The following is a 20,619-nucleotide window of genomic DNA, read 5'->3' as shown; positions in this document are numbered from 1 at the left end:
AACCATTCATGTATATAGAAACAAGAAGTTCCTGAAACATCATGGTTCAAGATCAAATTCTTCTCTTGTTCAGTAGTTCCAAACCAACGTAGACGACAAAATGATAGGAAAACAAAGCAGATTTGAAATTAAGGGACTGTAAGTCTTAGTCTACGATCTTCAGTTTTTATGTCAGCTGACTCAATAAAATAGGAAAGACTTGTCATTTTGGATGAAGATTTTTAAAAGTACTAAAAGTCATGATAAAAAAAAAAAAACAAACCCGTAGCATCCTGTCACATTTCTGTAGCCATTTTAGAAAGATGAATGGTCAAAATTTGTTTTTCTAAAAATATGAAGTGCCTGCTTTCTTATCATGAGTGCATCTTTTTCTAACATAGCCTTAGTGAAATTAACCAATAGGAGGTTAAATTAATCTAAATATTAGAGTTAATTTGAATCTTTAAGTGGCACACACACAACTCCCATCATTGAGCTTCTGTTTAGTAGGATCAGACCCAGGAACATAGGCAGGAATTAAATGCTACATGAAAAGTAACATGCTAATACTTCCAAAATACTACTTTAAAAAGAATCCTAGGAAAAGTTCAAATCCGTTCATCCTTAGGTCTATGAATGTGAACTCTCACACTTGGGAGAAGAGCACAGGCTCTGGAGTCACAGACCCACCTCCAAGATATGGTTCTACCCAATTCCAGCTGTGTGATCACTAATCCTCAATTTGCTTTTTTGTAAATTGAGGATAACTGTATTTGGTTCACAGCATTTTAAAAGGGGATTAGATGAGATAGAGATTAGTTTAGTAAAATACCTGCTCTCAATAAGACATTGTTTTGTTTTTTGTTTGGAGTATGTATATGTAATAGGTGTAATTTAAAATCTATGAGACCATGATATTTGTCTTGACATTAGATTATGGGAATGTGGTAGAGCAAAAATGACAATGTATGAATAAAATTAAATCCTGCAGATTACCTTTAACTGAGGAATGGCACAGGTTCAGTGAATATATGAAGTATCTAAGGAGGATGGAGGGACCTTTCTGAAGATAAGCAGCTGGGAAATATTTTCGTCCAATATTGATGCTCTCACCCATGTTTGTCATTAGTAAATGAGGTTACACACTCCAGATACCCATGAAACCATGTCAGGATATATTTGGATTAAAAAGACACATCTTTGGTTATAGACAAATCTAGAATGAGGTTTACCCTTTGTCTTAGTCTGTTTGGGCTGTTACAATACCTTAGACTGGGTAATTTTTAAACAATAAAAATTTATTTCTCACAGTTCTAGAGGATGGGAAGTCCTATATCAAGGTGCCAGCATATTCAGTGAGGGCTTGCTGTTTCAAACATGGTGACTTCTAGCTGTGTCTTCACATAGAAGGGGCAAGGAAGCTCTCTCAGGACTTTTATAAGCGCGCTAATCCCAGTAAGGGAAAAGAGCCCTCATGACCTAATCACCTCCCAAAGACCCCACCTCCTAATACCATTACCTTAGGGGTTAGGTTTCAACATATGAATTTGGGGGACACATACATTTAGACCATAGCACCCCTAAATCTACCTTGTGACAGAAAAATTTTTGTTTTCTGCATTCTATTGAGTTTCTAATGTATAACCATATTATCAAAAATATTTAAACTGCTAATAGCTCTGAAAATATCCATTAGTTTTAATATATCATAAAGATAAAATAATAAAAAATTATTGGAAAATATATATGACAAAATAAAAGCTATGCTTTAAATTAGCCTTTATTACTTCTGAAAGTGGAGGACATGATTCCCCAAATCATAAAAGTAATTCATTATACTTTTATGGTTTCATTGAATCCTCCAGAATCTGTTATAACAAGGGTCAGCAAATTTTTCTGTAAAAGGCCAGATAATAAATATTTTAGGTTTTGTAGATAATTCATAAACAAATGAGTGTAGCTGTGTTCCAACAAGACTTTATTTAGAAACACTGAAATCTGCATTTCATATCATTTCCCTGTGTCATGAAATATTCTTCTTTGGAATTTAAAAAACCATTTAAAATGTAAAAACTATTTTTTTGTTCACAGGCCTTTCAAAAACAAGTGCAGGTCAGATTTGGTCCATGGGCCACAGTTTGCTAACTTCTGTATTATAAAATCAATTTAAAAATGGTAAGTTTTCTGGTCTTTATCTGAGACAAGGAATCATCATCAACATCAAAAAATACAGTGTTTATGACATCTTTTATTCAATTCACATAGAAAAGCATGCAGTATTAATGTAAAACAGTATGGTATTAATGTAAAATGTTCAGTGCACATTAGATAAAGTCATTAGCATACAGACCCATTTTTAAAGGCTTCTATAGGCATAACAAACATGTTTAGAATAATATACTTTTCCAGAACCTAAATTAAAAATTGTGCTTACCTCTTACCTATCTTCACCCCCTCAATATTCTTCATGAAAAAAAAAAAATTTTTGTTCTATATAAAAGATACTCTATTAGCCACCTGAAATTTCTTTAAGTATGGAAAACACAGCAAGCAAAAATGCTACCATGCATACACTTTCCACAAAGAACAATAACATGCAATAAAGAACTTTATCATTCCGAAAAAAAAAAAAAAGGAAAAAAAACCTCCCCTGGGATATAAGTGGATCAAGAACTTGGTAATGAGTACTTCTGCACCTCTACATCTGGAATAATGAAGCTAGGATATTTATGCTCCTTTAAACACAACTGTTCCATGCCTTCTTTCTAAAGTATGCTCAATTTCTGATTTTAAACACAAGGATGAGCAAATATGTTACTTGACATAAAACGAATATTTTCATATAGTAAATGTATTCTTTCACACTAGCAGAATGTTTTCACAAAAACTGTACAAAGCATAATGTTAGAAAAAATGCAAACATATACATAAAACCTAAAAAAAAAAAGGTAAATCAATATTGGACTAAAGTTAGAGTGCTTTTTCTCCATCATGGCCTTGAATAAAAGTTAAGCCATCACTAAACATAAATAAAAAGGGGCAGGCAAAATAATTTCCACCCTAGGAAAAGCTTTAAAGAAACTCAAGTGTTTTGTGAGCAGTATGTAAACAACATTAAAAGTTTTATTTAAGAAATCCAAATTCTGAAGACAACTGAGGCTTAGTAACAGGCCACTGTATTTAACAGTTAAATAAGATTCAAAAAAAACCAAAATACACCCAACCCAGATACATATAAAACTCATTACAAAAAACAAAAGAAACAAACAAAAAACAAACTAACAACAACAAAAAAACACACCCCTCTCCCTAACTTCTCTGATTTAAAAGATCCTCCCCCTCCATCCCCCTCAAAAGAATGTCTTCTATTTTTTCTCTTAAAAGTCTTTTCAAAATGAACCAAAGTATTCTGGGTACAGGTTAATCTACCATTCTGACTTGATCCTTGACTAAAGATTATCAATTCAAAAGTGTATAGAACTTTTATGAGGAGAAAAACTTTTATATTTCTCTCAGGACAAAAACACAAACCACAACTTTCTAATAAGTTAACTTTTAGTTGCTTTTGATGGGCTGGCACTGGAAAGGCTGCTCTGGATTTTTCTTTTCGTTGACTGATTCACATTTTTATTTCTCTTTTCGGGCACAAAGGAAGTAGACCAAGGAGACTGAAGGTGGTTCTGAAGACTGTGCATCTCTGAGGACATCTTAAACAAAGATGACCCAAACCTTTGATCTTCAAATAGTCGATGTGAACTGCTTAACAAAACACCCTGGGAAAACTCTGTTTGAAACAAACAGCTTGGAGGTTTGGCTTCATTAGTTCCTGGATTAGAACTAGGATGGAGTGAAAACTCTTCATTCATTTCTTGGTCAGATGGAGATAGGAGAAAAAAAGAGGTGGGTTTCCATTCATTTCCATTTTCTAACTGATCAGTAGCAGTTAGAGAATCTTTGGAAAGGCTTAGCTTAGTTGTTTCTTCCAACTTAGCAGATTCTTCAAGAAATTCACTGCCTTGAGATGACTTTGACAACCCATCCAAATCCACTGACTTAAAACCATTATTGCAAGGGCTTTTGCTGTTGTCTGACTCTGACATCATTGAATCCAACTCAGAGATTTTGTCAAGGTAAGCAGCATCCATGGATGCTTCGCTAGATGTTCTTGTCCGATTCATTTCAAAAGAGCGAATAGAATTCAACCTCTTGGATAAACATGAGCCTGGTTTCTCACCCAATTTTGAAGGTATTTCTCCAACAGAATTTGCTATCGTGTTCCCCTCTGAACTTTCAAAATCCAAGCTTTGGGCATAGCTTGTAGAACAACAGTCCCAAAATCCTGTCTTTGGGGAAGTAAAACATTCTGATTTCTTTTCATTTTCATTTCTACTTATATCATCTTCTGAAGAATCTTTATTAGAAACATTTGAAGAATCACAAAAATCATCAAACACCAGTTTTCTGAGATGGTTTGAGTGCTTTTTGGAACCTCCAGCTTTGACCATAGAGCTCTCTCTATTTTCTGGAGTATTAAGCTGAAGGCAACTAAGGGACAAAGGAGTACAAGGCGCTGCAAGATCATAAAGTTCTTCATCTTTGTAGGGTACACAATCACTTGGTTTATTACCCCACTCTCTTTCCAAATAAGTATCCATACTTGTATCTGTCACATCTAACATGATTTCTACCCGTTTCTGATATAGGTCTTTGTTCTTAGAACAATTTAGCTCTGTACTGCTGGTGCTTTCCTGCCTGGAAGAACGGGTGTCAGAGAGTCTGCTGCTGGGGGGCTTTGCCAGGTGAGAAGAACTCGAGGTGGATGAGCAAGGCTGCTTACTGGCACTATCACCTTGATTCTTTGATGCCACATCCTCCTCGCTGCCTTTGCTCCCCTTGCCATCTGCAGAAAGTGATCTCTGGCAAATGGCATTCATAGCTTCCTTCTCTTCACTTGAATTTTTCAGCTGTGCAACTTGAGATTCTAGTTCCTCTATATACTTATCACTTCGTTCCAGGGCTTTCTTGAGGCGATTCGTTTCACGTTCATACTGTTCTACTTTGGACTGAAGAGCTGCAACTGTAAACCTTCCAAACCTACAAAGAATGAAAGGACAGTTAATTTTACAGCTCAAGTTTTTTTTCTTTTCAAAGTTTAAGAGTACAAATTGTCCCAGCCCATTCTAATTCCACATAACAATGACATTTCAAACCACTTGGTGAATAGGGCAAATGCCAGATGTAATATCTTCAAAAAAGGGTTTCCTCACTTATATAATAATAAGCATGTGATAATAATAGCGAAAATCTAATAGGGTATTTTGTGGTGGAATCAGAATAGTGGTAGCATAGAGGCAGAAACACGCAGAAGATTTTTCTTCGAAGAGCTAGCTCTACAATTCAGCTCATATATGCATGAGAGTTATCCCCTAAAACAATGGCAAAGATTTATGATAACATTTGAACAGTGGTCTACATCTTGAAATATTTACATTCAATCATTTTCCTACCGTACAGCAGTGTTTTACAATACATTTCTTATACAATGTCACCTTGTCAAACATAAAATGCCAATTTGAAATTCAGAAATCTTAGCAGTCCCAGGAAGGGTGGTTTTAAATACTTATTTGGACCCTTTCGATTACAGCCACCCTTGATCTGAAGCTTTTCGTTGGCCTTTCTGAGCACTGGGCTTTAATTCATTTCAGCTCTACTTATTTTTGGCATTTTACAGCTGTATGGGACATCAATCTCATTTCTTCCAACTTTGAAATACAAAGTCAGTGCTTGTGGTTCCAATATACTACACATAAAAACATTTTTATATTTTCTGAATGGGAACATTTTGGAGAGTGACTTAGAAAGAACATATCAAAAATTCACTCCTTTTATCTGGGATTATCTTGTTTTCATTATTCTGTCAAGAATGGGGACTGGGTTCAGCTCAGAAAATTTCTGAGTACCTAATATAGGTTAGGTGGTATATTTGGGGCTGGAAACACAAAGATAAAAAAGACTGTCCCAGCTCCAAGAGACATAAAATACCTACCTTAAATTCTATCTTATCACTAAGGAAAATTCCATCTTTCAGGAAACAACTTCTTATGAGCCAATAAACATAAGCCTTACATTCTAACCCCATGAAAAATATCTTCTTTCCCCCAAAGTTCTTTTCAAAAGCCTTTTCTTAATCATTTCTTTGATAACTTATGTATGGACCTATCTCAAAGAATTCAGGGACTGTCTATTTGTAGTAAGGTACTTGAGAAGATTACTTCTAAAAACTGTTTTTATCTTTGGGTTTGTCTTTTTCTTCCTCCCCCCCATTATAAAAATAATTACAATTAATAACATTTATTAAGTATTTTTAAAAAATTACAAGGGAGCAGAAGGTGCCAACAGTAACTGCAGCTTTTAGAATCAACTAAAACATGTTTTAGACTCCCATTTAATTCCCATCACCTCCTAAACCCCTAGCCCAATTCACTTTCCACTTCAGCCTTGACAAGATCCTGCTCTATTATCACTGAAGGAAAAAAGCCGAGGCAAATGTAAATATAGAATCATAAAATTTCAAGATTAGAAAGGGCTTTAAAGACATGATTGCTGAATATTGATCTACTCACTTCAATTAACTGAACCCCGAGAGAGTACACTCCCCTCAACTTCTAAAAAAACAAAGCAAAAACCATAGGTATTATAAAAAACAAAAGCAACTACAATAAAAAGCCTCCCCATTTTTAAAGATGAAGTTTATTATTGTATTTGTTTAAATGAATGATAGAAATTTTTCTTCTTTGTTAAAAATGTTTTGTAATGTTTGTAATGTCGTGCTTGACAGAGCTGTAGTTCTACAAGAGAACTTTTTAAAAAAGTGAACAAAGACCTTTTTACATGCATCAAGCAAAAAATGTTTGTTGAGTTCTTGATTGTAACTATTCTTGCATAATCAAATAACCCCCATGTTTTTAAATGGAAAAACTGTGTAGCATGTTTATTTAATGCAAATAGCAAAAGTGACAGCCTTACATTTGCTTACCAAGATAAAATTTTTCTTTTTTTACAGCACAATTTTTGTAATAAAGATATCCTCACACATGAAAAATAAAATGACTTAAAATCAAATAATGCCACTAGATAGTAAGTCAGCTGCTACCAAAGGATGTCCTTGGGAACTCAGAGGCCTACATAAGAAAAAATTAGGGACAAATAAGGAATGCTTGCCAAAACATTAGCAGCTTTTTGTTCCAGATTTTAGCTTAGAATTTCAAACATAGTACCATTTTAAGACACTGTATTTGCCCCTGTTTTTTATTTTTTTTTACAGGGCACACCATTCCTGGAGGTACTTCAATACCAAGTCGACGCATGAAATGGACAGAACAAGCTCCTACTCCAACTCCCTGCTCCAGAAATCCATTTAATATATTGTCCTTGGATAGAGGATGTATCAGATATTAAACTGATAAGAAAAAATACTATATTTGATCTTAGCCAAAAGTCTGAGAAGAAATTAATTATTTTTAAAAGAAGTAACAAATAGTTCCGAGTTGAAGTCAGTGATAGCTCTAACCATATTTTTTATGTTAATTCAGAGAGAGAGCTGCAGGAGAACTAAGAACAAAGGTTAGTAACAGAGCACACATGAGAGGGACAAGTAAGTAGAAATCATTGATAGAGTTAGGCTGTTTTCTAAAAGGTCATTGCCCTCAATTCCCCAAAGTTCTATTTCAATACTTTACAAGTCTATAATACTTTGAATGATCAGACTTTTTTACCATTCTAATAAAGGACCTGTCCTGGTGGGCAAACTGACAGAAATGTATACTAAAAGCCATGGAACTGATCAATTAATTAATCATTCCATATAATTTATTTGTTTTCTGTCTCTCTTCCCCATCAGAATAGAAAGTCATGGAGAGCAGAGAGTCTTATATTCGCTGCTAGGTCCCCAGAACAATTCCTGGTATATAACAGCTCCTTGTTAAATACTTCTTGAATAAGCGTCCTTTTCTTACTTTAAGATACATTACTGCCTTACATTAAGACAGAGTAGATATCATAGAATAGGATAAAGGTTCTTGGTCCTCTTTAACATGTAAAATAGTATGACATTCACTACATTATTAAACATTTAAACATGTTTCACACATTTGGCTGTCTCCTTTTTCACTGACACCAAGGAAGGCAACAGAGACTGACATATATATAGTACAGCTTTTTAACTACAGGCTTGACATTCTATACTACTCCATCCAAAAAAACTTCCATTTTCACTTTAGTAAAAGACCACAAATAGATGAAACTTTTGACATAGGTGTTAATAGATTTTTGGCTTATCGAAAATACCTATATTAGATTTGGCAAAAGGCAATTTACTTTATCATATAGAAATAACACTTAGGGATATATATCTGATGCTATAGTTCCACAGAAGCCAATGAGAATAAGAGCTTATTTATCTTTGGGTTTTAATACTCTTGTAGTCACACTAATTCCAGATATTTCCACAAAACATTAGATGAAGCAATGCCAAGGCAAGCCGGAGGGATTTCTAATATCATTTACCATACTTCCTTTTCCTGAGCAAATTTCAAAATGGAGTATTTTTATAAACATTCCATTAGAGACCAAAAGGCTTTGATTTTCAAAGTAGGAGTGATGGCCAAGGCTTCATTATGCCAGAGAAAACATTATAGAGCAGTTCGGGAGCTGCAGCTGATATTGGAAGCGTAGTCCACTAAAATCTATCAGAAGCTTAAAGGATTTTTTAGCTTGCAGTGTTAACTGAAGTATATGTTCTGGATGAGAGAAAAGGATGAGGGTTCTCCTTGTCTAAACAGCTAAAGTGATATAAAATTGTTCCTGTCCCTACTAGAAGAGAGAAATAAAAGTGCCATTGGTTTGACTTTCGGGGTACTATAACTAGAGTAACAACACCTCTACCAACAAAAACATTCCTGAGACCACATTTTCTCATGGCCCATCACAAAGGAAGAACAGGATATATTTGAAAGGGGTCAGAAGAAAGCAAATGTAAAAGAATAAATGCCAGAACTGAGTATCAAAAAAAACTAAGCTTTAGTGCTATGCTGCTTGCTGTTAACTAGTTGTGAAATCTTGAGCAATTCACTTTGCTTCTCTGGTTCTCAATGATAACTCCAATAAAAGGGATAAAGGCAGCAAGCCCAGTGGGTGGCCAAGACTACCAAACTTCAGAAACACCTCCTTGAAAAACAAGGAAGACACTGGGGATTGAGCGACTCCTCATGAATCTTTGATTTGATATCTTTTCCTTACTTGCTAGCTAAGGTAATAATGAAACAAAGTGAAAACAATCTTTAGACCTGGACCAGCTTTTGTGGTCTAGCCTATCTGATAGGTTTTCAGTGAACTTTGGATAAAACTTACCAAGAATAAGCATAATATGTAATTTTTTTTTTAGTCTTTTAGCTTTTTTTTTTTTAGAGACGGGGTCTTATTCTTGCTCAGGCTGGTCTTGAACTCCTAACCTGAAGTGATCCTCCCACCTCGGCATCCCAGAGTGCTAGGATTATAGGTCTGACCCACCATGGCTGGCTGTAACGTGTAAATTTTAACAGTAGTCTAAGTGACTACTATTGACTGATGATGACAATATGAACAGCAGCAGCCATAACTTATTGAGTGTTTACCTGGTATTAAGTACATTGTTATATGCTTGAGACACATTATCCCATTTAATCTTATCAACATTATGAAGCAAGACCCATTATTCTTATTTTAAAGATGAGAAATGAGAAGCTTAAAAAGAATTAAGCAGAAGGAATGGGATTTGAATCCAAGTCTTTCTGACTCCAAATGCCATGTATGAAACCATATCAAATACCTGAACATGAGATCCCTTCTTGTACTTCATTATCAAAATGCAAGCCAGATTTACTGAGCAGAAAGTCTGTGGACACTAGTCAGTTGGCTAGCATTATTGTACTACTTATTAATATATACATTTGCTAATAAAAACAGAGAGGAAAAAAGAAAATTGTAAGAAGACATATAGATATGTATGCACAAAGTCAATGTATATTTATTAAACAACTACTATGTTCTAGGCACAAGTTCAAGAATATTTTGAAACTTTCAAAGATCATTTATTAAAATGGCCTTGCAGGAAAGTATAGCATAGACAGACCACCCTGGTGGAAGCCGCCCAAATATCTTAACCAGAGATATGAAGACTAAGTCTGAACCAGAACCACAAACTTAAAATACCATATTTAAATGTGTGAAATGTAGAAAGTATACATGGATCAACTTGTCTACTTCATGCATAATCAGCAGGTATCTTCAACTATAAGGAAGAGATATTTCTTATGTGAAATGAGAAAAATTACAAACACAAAATTTTAGGGCCTAAACATCACACAGGTTCCTTATCTCAGGGTCTAATTCTGAGGAATAAAAAAAATACAAGCTATGTTATGTTGCATCTAAGTTTTATCACAAAACAGAAAGTGCTTCAATATTTTTAAGAATAAAAACTGCTATAATCTCCCCCTTACAGACAAAGCTGACATGCACAGGGGAACTAGACATAGAATTAGGCCCTTGCAGTAATTTCTCATCCTTTCATCTTCTAAAAGTACTATTTAGAAATCAAGGTAGAGTTTGCTTTGCAAACTTTCAAATGGAAAGCAGGATTTATAATTAACAGCTCATATTATTAACATAATTCTAAGTGACTTCTTTGTGTCTTTATTTTATTAAACCAACCATGCATTTGTAGTTAAAAATTGTGGTGTTGAAAATTCCAGCTGAGATACCTAGAAATTCTTAATAGAAATAACTCGAGTGTTGGGCAGCATTTGTGTATTGAAGAGGAACAGGTAGTCCCTTTTGTAGTGAGTTTCTCTGTAATAAGGGCTGACCCATATAGTATAGGGTTAGCAGGGTTCATAAGGAGAAATACAGAACTAAATTATGTTCCATGCTGATCACTTTCCCTCCGTGTTTCTATGGTGGCTGGGACTTGGTCTCCAACCCTTTGTTTGAAAATTACAACTAGTGAGCCTCCATTTCCAAGGCTTCTTTCCTTCTTTCTGGGCAGCACATGGGGCAATGTTGCTCAAAATAGGATGACTAACTCTAAGTACTACTTTCTTTGCATTGCCTGTGAAGATAGACAACTCTTTTTATTGGGGGATAAATTTCATTCTATTTGCTAAATATATTTCAGTTTGATTCTATGCAGAAATGCCCTAATTTTCTGCCATCCCCAAAAAGATCAGTCTTGAAATTTGCATGTTATCAATAGGAATCCTAATCTTTTACAGGAAGGAGAGAAAATTAAGGCATGCTATTTCATATCTGTTTACATTTCTAAGGGGAATAAAGAAAGAACTTACATCTTTTCCCAAAATATAACAATCTTAACAACAACAAAATCTCAATAGTGTAAAAAAGTGCAATTATTGTTGAGTGACAAAAGCATACTTAAAAATCTCTGGACTAGTATCTATACATTTTTCACTTTAGCTAAATTCTCTCCCTCTTTCTCTCTCAGCATGAGGAATAATCTGAAGCACAATAAAGCAAAACAAAAAACTGTGATCCAGATACCCTGTAATTATTACTCAGATGACAGTTATTGAGGACTAATGTGTGCTCAGGGGTTATGAAGAAGGAAAACAAAGGAAGGAGAAGTCATCATCCCTCTTCTCAAGCAGTTCATAATCTCTCTGACAATCTTATTGCTTAGTCATTAGCATGCATTGCCGGTCAGCTCCCAAAATATCTTATCAATACAATAAAGACAAGTTGACAGAAAACTGTAGTAACTGTCTATCCCCAATTAGCTGAATATCCAGAGAAGGGCCCCTCAGGCGGCTGAGGGGCCTGAGCACAACTGGCTGTCACAGTCTGGCCCCAGGGTATCATCCGGCTCCCCTGACAGTCTACAAGCTCCCCTTCTGGGGAAACCAAAGGGCATAGCAGAATCAGTCATCAGATCATGCTAGGGTCAAGTACCAGGAATCATAGCATTTGTCACAGCAGAATTGTGAGAAACAAAAAAGGCCAGAATAGGTCAAGAAGGGACAACAGCCAGAGCCAGCCAGACCAGTAGTGCTGATAAGGAAGCAGAGTGTCAGGGCAGTACTGGCATATCATCAGACACAGTTTAGGAAGAGCAGACCTATGAACTGAAACTGGGCCACAGCTTAGAGTCAGCACGGAGACAGGTAAGGACAGGAAAATCTGGTTAAAGTAAAGAGACTCAGAGAAGAAATGCAGTACTCCAGCTGGCCAATCCCTAATATCACCTCCCCCTTTCCTCATTTTAACTCTTAACCTCTGGCATAATTTAAAGAGGAAATCTTCAGGAAATCCTTTGCTCTTCTCATTTGGAGAAATTTCCAGGGATCTTTGTTCTTTTACAATCTTTGTACTTTAAGCTTCAAGGAGACTCAAAATCTTACTTTCCTGGTCAGTAACCTATGAGTGTTAGTATAGAGTATTAGAATATAAGGACTCCTTCCTTCCATCAGGTCCCAGAGAAGGAAGATACACACACAATGTCTATATGTACTTTGTATAAATACATACATGTGCATTTTAAAAAATATGTCGGCCAGGCGCGGTGGCTCACGTCTGTAATCCTAGCTCTCTGGGAGGCCGAGGCGGGCGGATTGTTTGAGCTCAGGAGTTCGAGACCAGCCTGAGCAAGAGCGAGACCCCGTCTCTACTAAAAAGAGAAAGAAATTAATCGGACTACTAAAAATATATACAAAACATTAGCCTGGCATGGTGGTGCATGCCTGTAGTCCCAGCTACTCGGGAGGCTGAGGCAGGAGGATCACTTGAGCCTAGGAGTTTGAGGTTGCTATGAGCTAGGATGACGTCACGGCACTCTAGCCCAGGCAACACAGTGAGACTCTGTCTCAGAAAAAAAAAAAAAAAAATATGTCTTAGTGCCAAGAAGCTGTCCAATTAACTGGGCACAACAATCATGGAACTGGTCAATAGACAAAGTGATCATTAAAACAATACGGTACAAGAACAATGAAAAGAACAAGAGGAAAGTGCTCTTTCTGTCGGGGGAAATTATGGAGGGCCTCACAGATAAAGCAACAACTGGGCTAGATCTCAAAGGACAGGTAAGGATTAACCAGGAAGAACAAAAAACATAGCGGCTAATGGTGAGGACCAGAGAAGACATAATATGGTGAATGTGGGCCCAATGAGAAATTCAGCATGGTTGGAGCAGAGTACACAAAGGGGGGGCCTAGAGAAGAGGCAAGAAGATTAAGCTGTAGTCACATAGTAAAGACCTTTTTATACTATTCTAAATATTATACTAAGTATTTGGGCTTTAATATGCAGACAGTGAAGAATCAATCACCAAAGATTACTAAGCAGGGAAGTGAGATGATCAAATTTATATTCCAGAATTCAGGCAGCAATACAGCAGATGCTTGAGAGTTCCACATAGAAAAGAAGGGTAAGCAGTGGGAAGGTTGTTACAACAGGCTAAGTAAGAAATAACGTGGATCTAAACTAGTGGGAATGAGAAGATGGGTTACAGTGGCATTTTAAAAAGGTAGGTTAGAGGGAACATACTACGCAACCAGGTGTGAGGTGAGAGGAAGGGGTGGAGAAACATAGGAAGATTGGGGTTTTTATCTTACACAATTAAATGAGTAGTAAAGCCAGTCAGAAGGACAGGAACAAAACAAGAGGAAAATCATCTTTTGAGTGAGATGAGAGGGAAGGATTATGGATATAGTTATTTAGACACACACAGTGTCCCATCCCACCTCCGCACCTTCTTTATGATACATATTGTGTCAAGGATATAAATTATTTCCTTTAGTCCTTACAATAACACACCATCTACATTTTACATAAAGAAAATGATGACTTGAAGAGGTTAAGTAATTTATCCAATGTTATTTATTTATTCATTTAATTAGTCAGCAAATATTTATCAAGTGGCTTTGGGCACTGGGTTTTGGACATAAAAGGGACTAGCAGCAAGGTCCTTACTCTCGTGAAGCTTAAGAGTTTAGAATGGAGGAGACAGACAACAAACAGGTCAAGCAATTAAAGAAACAAGATAATTTCAGACAGTGATAAGGGCTGTGAAGACAATGATCCTACAACATTGGTTGAGTATTAACTATGGACTCTGTTGTAAGAATATTTTAAGTTTTAATTCGTTTAATCCTCACTACAACCTATAAGGTAGGTAGTATTATTAGCCTCATTTTATAAAAGACAAAAACTGAAATACAGAAAGGTTAAATATCTTTACCTAAATCACACAGCTAGTAAGTAGACAAAGCCAGTGTTCAGTCGTAGGGAAGTCTGTCTCCAGGGCCTGTGCTCATAATCTCTAAACACGCTCTACTGTTTCACCACACAATGATTTTATTATTATGATCTTATAATATGACAGAGTAAGGAAGTAGAAGGTGCTGAGTGGGAAGGCTGCTTTAGAATGAATGATCAAGAAAGGCCTCTCTGCACCTAACAACTGAAGGAGACAGCCACATAAAGATCTGCAAGCAGAATATTCTAAGCGGAGGAAACAAATCTGGCATGTTTTAGAAAAAGAAAGTGGCCAGTAGAGCTGGAGCAGGATAAACTGGAGAAGCGAGAATGAAATGAAGTGGAAGAGGCAGTTGTAGAGTAGCCAGTGAAGAGTCTGGATTTTATTTTAGGAAAACACTGGATAGTTTTAGGCAAGAGATTTAAATGATATGATTTATATTTTATAAAAAGACAATTTTGAGTATGGTGAAAATGAATAGGGTAGGAAAAGGAGGGACAGAGTAGAAGCAGGGAAATTTGAATCCAGAAGTCTGTATCCAGAGCTAAGCTCTTAATCACTGTGCTTTGTGGTAAATTTAAGGTACAGAATCTCTGGTAAGGGTACAAAATAGATGGGAACATGAACCTGAAGGTCAGGAGAGAAGGTGACACCAAAGATTAAGATTTTATTTTGTAATCTCTGACATATAGCTAAGCAATTATTAAAGCCATGGGATAACTGATTTTTTATTTGGTTTCTGATGACTGAAGAAAACACAAATACAGCAAAAAAGGAAGAACGCCCAGGTCATAATCTGTGAAGTCTATTCTTTCCTTTTTAGAGCCCTTCTTTTCATATTCTAGTAACAGGAAATACTGCTTACTGCCCAGTGTACCTAGAGCCTTTATCTACCCCCAAAAGGAGCTGAGGCATGGGTGAAGATTGGTCCATAATAACAAGCCTTAGGGTTGCTGTGCAGTTAAATGAGCTACATGCAGGGAGACACTATCAAACCCATAGATCTCACTAAAGACACAAAGACAGAACACATAACATCCCTGCATACTTATTTATAGAAAGAAAAGCCATTAATCCAATTAAAACCAAGTTTGATAAAATAACCAAGTTATAATCCAAGTATAACCATTTGACAAAAATGAGTTTTGAACATGGAGCTTTGTATTCCATACTATTAAGGTGAGTTAGTAGCTGAGGGTAAGAACTGCTGTGCTAATGCAAAATAGCTGGCAACATGGCACAATCTCTGCCTAGAGTGGATAGAGTGAAAAAATGGCACACATGAACAAAGAGACGTGGGAGAGAAGGCAGGGAATTTTCAAATGCTTTTTAAGTCAATTCTTCACATCTCTTCAAGTTAAAAAATCATTAAGGAACTCCTAACTCCATTAAGGACAAATACCTTCACATTTCCTGGTACAGTTTGGGATTAGTTATTGAAGTCAAGGGAATTTAGGAATACAAGAAATCCAATACTAAAGTGTCCCCTTCAGCTTCTTCCCTTTCTTGATGTTGCTTACCACATGGAGGTGTGGCACACTTCACATTCCTCACTAAATACTCAGACTGAAAATTGGCCTTTCTGCTTTGAGCAGAAGGTGGTAGATGTAGTGGAGTCATGCTAACCAGTTTATATACAAGTAGGGTGATGATGGGTGACAACAGAGAGATGTGAAAATTACATAGAGGACTTTTGCTGTGATGAATCTGAGAAGGAAGCTACTGTGTACTGAACAGTAATATAATGTGTGACTACTACTGGAGAAAAGACACTGGAGGCGAAGGGACCACTCCTAACAGCACAACCGGTTCCCCCCACTCAGAATGCCTTTCTCGTCTCTGAAATCTCCATCCTCCAAAGCTGGACTCAAGTCCTGACTTTTTGATAAAGACTTTCCTTATCACTTGAACCCACTTGCCATTCTCTGAACCCATACTGCAGTCTCTGTTATTTGGCTTAGTATCTGGTTAGTATTTAATTGTTTCATGTATTTTCATCTCTTGCTTTCATTAACCATGAATTTTCTGGAGGCAGGGACCATGTTTTGCTGCTTTTAATTTTTTATTCTAAAATACTTTAAGCATTCACAGAAGTATAGAGAACAGTAAAATAAACCCCATTTACTCATCACCCACATTCAATAATTATCAAGAGTTTTGCCTTTTTGGCCTTATATGTATATTCTCTTTATTCTTTTGCTAAAGTATTTTATAGTCTATTTTAGTATACATTTCTAAAATAAAATATGGTACCATAGCCTCAATGTTTGTGTCTCCCCAAAATTAAACTCATTGTGATAGTATTAGGAGGTAGGGCCTTTTGAGGTGATGGTATTTAGAGGTAAGGTCTTTGGGGACCTTTAAGTCATAAAGTTGAAGCCCTCATCAACAGGATTAGTACCCTTAAAAAGAGGTCCCAGAGAGCTCTCTTGCCCTTTCTGCCATGCAGGATAAAGCAAAAAGATGACGGTCTACGAACCAGGAAGTGGGCCCTGATCAGACCTGCTGGCACCTTGATCTTGAACTTCCCAGCCTGCAGAACCATGAGAAATAAATTTTTGTTGCTTATAAGCTACTCAGTTTATGTTGTATTCTTATAGTAGCCCAAAAGGACTAAGATAAATGGGTGTTTTCCCAAGTAACAATGATACCTAAAAAAAAAAAATCAACAATAATTCCGTGGTATCATCTAATGCCTACTTCATATTCAAATTTACCGAACTGTCTCGAAAATGTCTTTTGACAGTTTGATACTGATGAGCATCAGTATAAACAAGATCCACGTACTGCATTTGGTTATCATGTCTCTTAGTTCTCTTTTATTGTAAAGCAGCACCCCACTCCATGCCAATGATTTGATGAAGAAACCCAGTCATTTTTCCTATTGAGTGTACTACAGTCTGGATTTGTCTGTATGCTTCCCTATAGTCTTAGGTATTGTTTTTTATTCATTTATTCAACAAATATGTATTAGGAGCAGGATATGAGCCAGAATTCTATAAAATACAGTGGCCACAAAAATGAATACAACTATAGCGCTGGCTTAAACAGAAGAAAGTTATAACAAAATTACACGAAATATTAATTATTAACAGTTGTGAGATGTGCTAAGGGAAAGTACAGGTAATAAGATAAATTATGGCAAGGGAATCTAACCTACTTTAGGGGTCAGAGGGAATATTTATTTTATATAGTTCAAAGCACCTAATACAGTGTTAAGTAAGAAAAAATTCAGTATTTCTGGGTTGGCAGGTAGAGTTAAGTTTTCTGCAGATAGTAGTCTTGCAAACTAAAGGACATACCACCACCCCTTTGGTTCTGAAGATCAAATTCGATTATCTTAGGAGTCCAAGTTAGGGGAAACTGAAGGGGCAAATCAATAGGTGGGTTTCCTCCGTAAAATATAATACATTCATTTAGAAGAGAAAGAATAATTCAGGAAATGGCTACATGATAAGGCCAGAGAAAAAAGACTGCATTTTCTGGACCACCAATTTAGATATTAGAATAATGAATTTTTGACAAGGAACAGAACATATATATTACTGAAACCTGGAAGAACATGCTTAGTAGGTTATCTGCCACACTGCTCAAGAGGGCTTTTAAGTTAAAGCTGAGAAAGGATGTCCAGGTACACTTTAAGACTGGATATAATGGAGGGTGACAGGACCGAAAAACTGTAGGCAAGCAATGATAAGCCAGATCTTCATTTTAAAAGAGTACTGCACTATTTTTAAAAGATTATAAAACATATTACTTTTTATATAATACTAGCTACTTGAGACCAATGTAAATGTTTGAGTCTCCCTTCTCTGCACCAGATTTTAGTCTAGTTTTTGGGGAATAGCATGATATTTGTTTGAGCATCTATTCTGCTATGGATTGAACTGTGCTCCTTCCCCCACCAAATTTATATTTTGAAGCCCTAATCCCCAATGTGACTGTATTAGGAGATAAGGTCTTTAGGGGGTAATTAAGGTTAAATGAGGTCATTAGATGGGGCCCGAATCCAAAAGGATTAGTGTCCTTATAAGAGGCAGAGAGACCAGAACACAGTCTCTCTCTCCACCATGTGAGGACATAAAGAGAAGGTGATGGCCTGCAAGCCAGGAAGAGAACCTACATTAGAACTTGACCCTACTGAACCTTGATGGACTTCTACGCTCCATAACTGTGGGAAAATAAATCTGTTGTTTAAGCCACCTAGTCTATGATATTTTGTTATGGCAGCACAAGCTAATACACCTTCCTAATTTTTATCCCTCCCTACTTCTGCTCAACTTGTAGGATATATCAGAGACTAAGGCCAAGTATATAAAAAAGCATACATCTTGACAGCTAACTAAGTAGACAAAAGAAAAATAATTAGTCAAGGTATTTCCTAAACCAAGGGAATAGAATGGAATGGGTGATTTTTATTTGCTTGCATTTACTCGTAAAATCTTGAAATTTCTTATTCTTTTCCATACTAATAGCTCTCCTCAGGTGAACCAGATGTAGGTATTTTCAGCTGTGGTCAGCTTCTCTCTGACTCCCACTAGGGTTTAGTGATGCAGAGTAAACAGGGCTATAAATCAAATGCAATGCATTTAATACCTCAGTGCATTGCAAATTGATCTAGAATAGGGGTCAGCTCAAATCGTTTTTCAAGTGAAATTGTTCCCTTCCCCTGAAGGGAAGATGGAAGTTAAAGATGGCAAATCCTAAAGTCATATTGGATTCAGATGTTTGGCTGTTTGCGAGTAGAGGCCAGGTTTCCTCAGGTGAGATTCTTCAGTAATTTATCCGGTTGGAGCCATGGATATTTAAAAACATACATCCTTGTGGCTGGCATTAAATTTGAAATCTGGTGGGCAACTTTTCAAGAAATAAAAGCTACAAACAAAATAGCTTTAGTTCCATTCAGCATGCTGTGGGAAATGGCTAATGGACAAGCATTACTATGACTGGCAAGGCGAGCTGCCAATAAATGATGGGAGTAGAGACTCAAACCACCACATGACAGCAACACTTCCTAAGCTTATTTCACTAATTTGTCAAAGTAGGACATTATCTAAAGCGAAAGAAAAACAGGGTTGGAGAGTACAAGGGAAGGAACTACTTAAAAGTAAAAGCTATGCTTTTTTTCCTTATTGGTTAGTTATCTCTGTCTCCAGTAATTATGGTTTACTTCTACCATTTCCTGATACCACACTTGTTTTACCGAGGGCAACATTTCTTCCTTTTCAAACGACAAGCAGAGAGCAATGGTAGGATAAAATTTCCATTGTTTTCTTATTCCTGCATTGTCTTTTTCCATTAGAAAGAAATGAAATCCAGTGGTTGGATGGAAAGAAAGCTTGGAGTTCCGATGTGCTATCCCTCAGAAAGGTTACGTGACCTTGGGGGCCATATTGTCTTCCATTTGTGTCTTCTTTTCCTAGAAAAAAACCCTCAAGTGCTGTCTGCCATCTTTTCCTAAATCCTAACTCTTAAATCCCAACTCTTTCTTATCATTTTAAACAAATTAACTGTTAAGTGGGTCAATACTTGAAAGCTCTTATCTTCTGGAATGGGATGGAAACTATTCCATAAGGGAAGAATAAATTTACTTAATTGTATAGTTTCAAATTAGTCCAAAATTCAATGAACAATGCCCTAAATTCTATTTCAGATAGGCTTTTCAGTGTACTGGTTAAGAGCACAGAGACATTGGGGCTGGACTACCTGATTTCAAATGCTATTTCTATCACTTACTAGCTGAGCATGTTTAGATAATTTAATCTTTTATGTTTCCATTTTCTCATCTATAGAGAATAATAATAGTTCTTCATTACATGTTGTTGTATCTGGCAAAGAGAAAGCACTATATGAATGTCAATTATTACTAATATTATTATCTCAGAAAATAGCTAAAGGGCATTACCTTAATCTCACTACTATTTGTTAGTACTGTTAAACAGTTATATGTAAAGCCAAGTCAATGCTCGCTTGTCTTAGGTCACATAAAACAATCTTCCTGTTAATCAGATAAGGAAAAAGGATAAGAATGAAATCCTTTCTTCAAAATTAGCCTTAACCAAGCTAAGATTTTACCAATAACACAAAGTATACACTTGACTTTTAGAGGCAAGATATTCTACTTAAAACCTACATGCTTACATGGAAAGAATCAAATGGAAAACATACTGTCACAGCAGTCTAGTCTAACATATTGACATAATCTAAAACATTGCTCTGTGAGCAAAACACATACTTCTGGGGTGATCTGTTATCAACTTCGGCCTTCAGTCGTAAATTCTCCCTCACCAGGCCACCATTTTCCAATTTCAATTTTTTATTTGCCTTAAAAAAAA

The 20,619-nt window shown here is 36.2% G+C and overlaps 1 protein-coding gene across 1 annotated transcript in view; it reads right to left on the bottom strand.

The window, feature by feature from the left end:
- Window positions 1-2,215: 2,215 nt before the first annotated feature.
- RNF219 (ring finger protein 219) overlaps window positions 2,216-20,619 on the bottom strand; it is a 22,186-nt gene continuing 3,782 nt past the window's right edge. Inside the window, exons 2-3 of the mRNA XM_012637760.1 lie at window positions 20,520-20,608; window positions 2,216-5,073 (exon numbers count right to left, since the gene is read on the bottom strand). Of these exons, the coding sequence (XP_012493214.1) occupies window positions 3,528-5,073; window positions 20,520-20,608 (1,635 nt within the window). The 3' untranslated portion in view covers window positions 2,216-3,527. The remainder of the gene's footprint in view (window positions 5,074-20,519; window positions 20,609-20,619) is intronic.

This window comes from Propithecus coquereli, unplaced genomic scaffold, assembly GCF_000956105.1.
Source record: "Propithecus coquereli isolate 6110/MARCELLA unplaced genomic scaffold, Pcoq_1.0 Scaffold123, whole genome shotgun sequence".
NCBI classification, from domain to species: domain Eukaryota; kingdom Metazoa; phylum Chordata; class Mammalia; order Primates; family Indriidae; genus Propithecus; species Propithecus coquereli.
Note: the sequence above shows the minus strand (reverse complement) of the source record. Positions and strands in the feature narration are given on the sequence as shown.